Genomic DNA, 1258 nt, shown 5'->3' with positions numbered 1-1258 from the left:
GTGTGATTAGTGCGTTATTAAATAAATAACTTAATCACTCTAGCATTTTACTATTTGTTACCAGAATGGTTAACACATAATTAAAGACATTAGTTTCACTTATTTAAGTAATTTTTTCCTAAAACGAAATAAATATTTATTAATGCATAGAACTGTGTGTTTAATCCCACTCCCTAAGTCACCGTTATAGTGGGATAAAAAATAAATCTCAATAATATTGAGTAAAATAGACTACGGCTCATTATTCTTGATAAATGTTCATATTATTATTTGGTCATTTTTCTTTTGGGCATTGGGCAATTGATTTTTTTAAGGCCTTACCAAACACACTAACTAGAGATTAAATGACAAAAAGATTTATTTTTATAGCTACATCACATAAATTTGAATGGTTTGTTATATAGTTTTACGCTTGGGTTTTGAATACTTAGAATGTGCCATAAAACCGTGTTGATCATGAATCATGATTTGTGGAGTTTAACTAAAAATTAGAATTTGTATTTCTTTGTTTATTGCTTTCCTTAGTGTATGAGTTTTTCCAATTTCAAACGGTTTGTCACAAATAAATAAATGTGCCCACATAAACATTTTTGGTACTTCTTTTTATGTTTTCTTTTTGTTTATTTAGTAAATTCTACATATATACGTACTATATCTATGTTGATTTAATGGCGGTAATCTCATAGATAAATACTTACCCTGAGCAAATTGTATAAATTTACACACCAGTTCACCGAAAATGAAATGTCTTAAATATGTTCCCACCAGAGTGATGGGCATGCACAGGACCCCCAACAGCATATCGGAAATTGCGAGATTTGCTAAAAACACATTTGTTATTGTACGCATACGACGATTCTGAAACAGTGTTGAGGCCACCAGTAAATTGCCAACAATAGCAAATATTAAAATAATGCTGTAGCATGGTATCAACCATATGGGTATTTCCGTACTAATGCGTTTCTTGACACTCAATTTGGTTTGATTCAAAAATGTATCATTGGTAGCATATTGTAGGGTCGAGGAATTATCAATATATTGATTGAAGAGTGATGACGTTGAAGTATTATCTCCATCGAGTATATCCCAGGGCGGTTGCTCGAATGTAACGGATTGCTTTTTAAATCCCACAACAAATGAATCGTTAACTGTTAAAGCCAACGATATAATATGATTGGAGGCATTTTTTACAGAGAAATATTGTAACAGATCACTAAATTCTTTAGTTGTTATGGTCATATTGAAAACATTTGATTTA

The 1258-nt window shown here is 30.9% G+C and overlaps 2 protein-coding genes across 2 annotated transcripts in view; one reads left to right on the top strand and one right to left on the bottom strand.

Annotated features, from left to right (window-relative positions):
- The window catches only part of LOC111678941 (5-hydroxytryptamine receptor 2A-like), a 36963-nt gene that overhangs the window by 15125 nt on the left and 20580 nt on the right, over positions 1-1258 (top strand). The window lies entirely within an intron of this gene.
- LOC124418928 (cholecystokinin receptor-like) lies at positions 241-1252 on the bottom strand. Its single transcript, XM_046946876.1, has one exon. The coding sequence runs from the start codon at positions 1237-1239 to the stop codon at positions 625-627; it is 615 nt and encodes a 204-aa protein (XP_046802832.1). The 5' UTR covers positions 1240-1252; the 3' UTR covers positions 241-624.

The sequence above is a fragment of the Lucilia cuprina genome, chromosome 3 (genome assembly GCF_022045245.1).
Source record: "Lucilia cuprina isolate Lc7/37 chromosome 3, ASM2204524v1, whole genome shotgun sequence".
Taxonomy (NCBI): domain Eukaryota; kingdom Metazoa; phylum Arthropoda; class Insecta; order Diptera; family Calliphoridae; genus Lucilia; species Lucilia cuprina.
Note: the sequence above shows the minus strand (reverse complement) of the source record. Positions and strands in the feature narration are given on the sequence as shown.

Coding starts and splice junctions, on each gene's coding strand:
- LOC124418928 (XM_046946876.1), bottom strand. CDS start 1,239: ATGACCATAACAACTAAAGAATTTAGTGATCTGTTACAATATTTCTCT.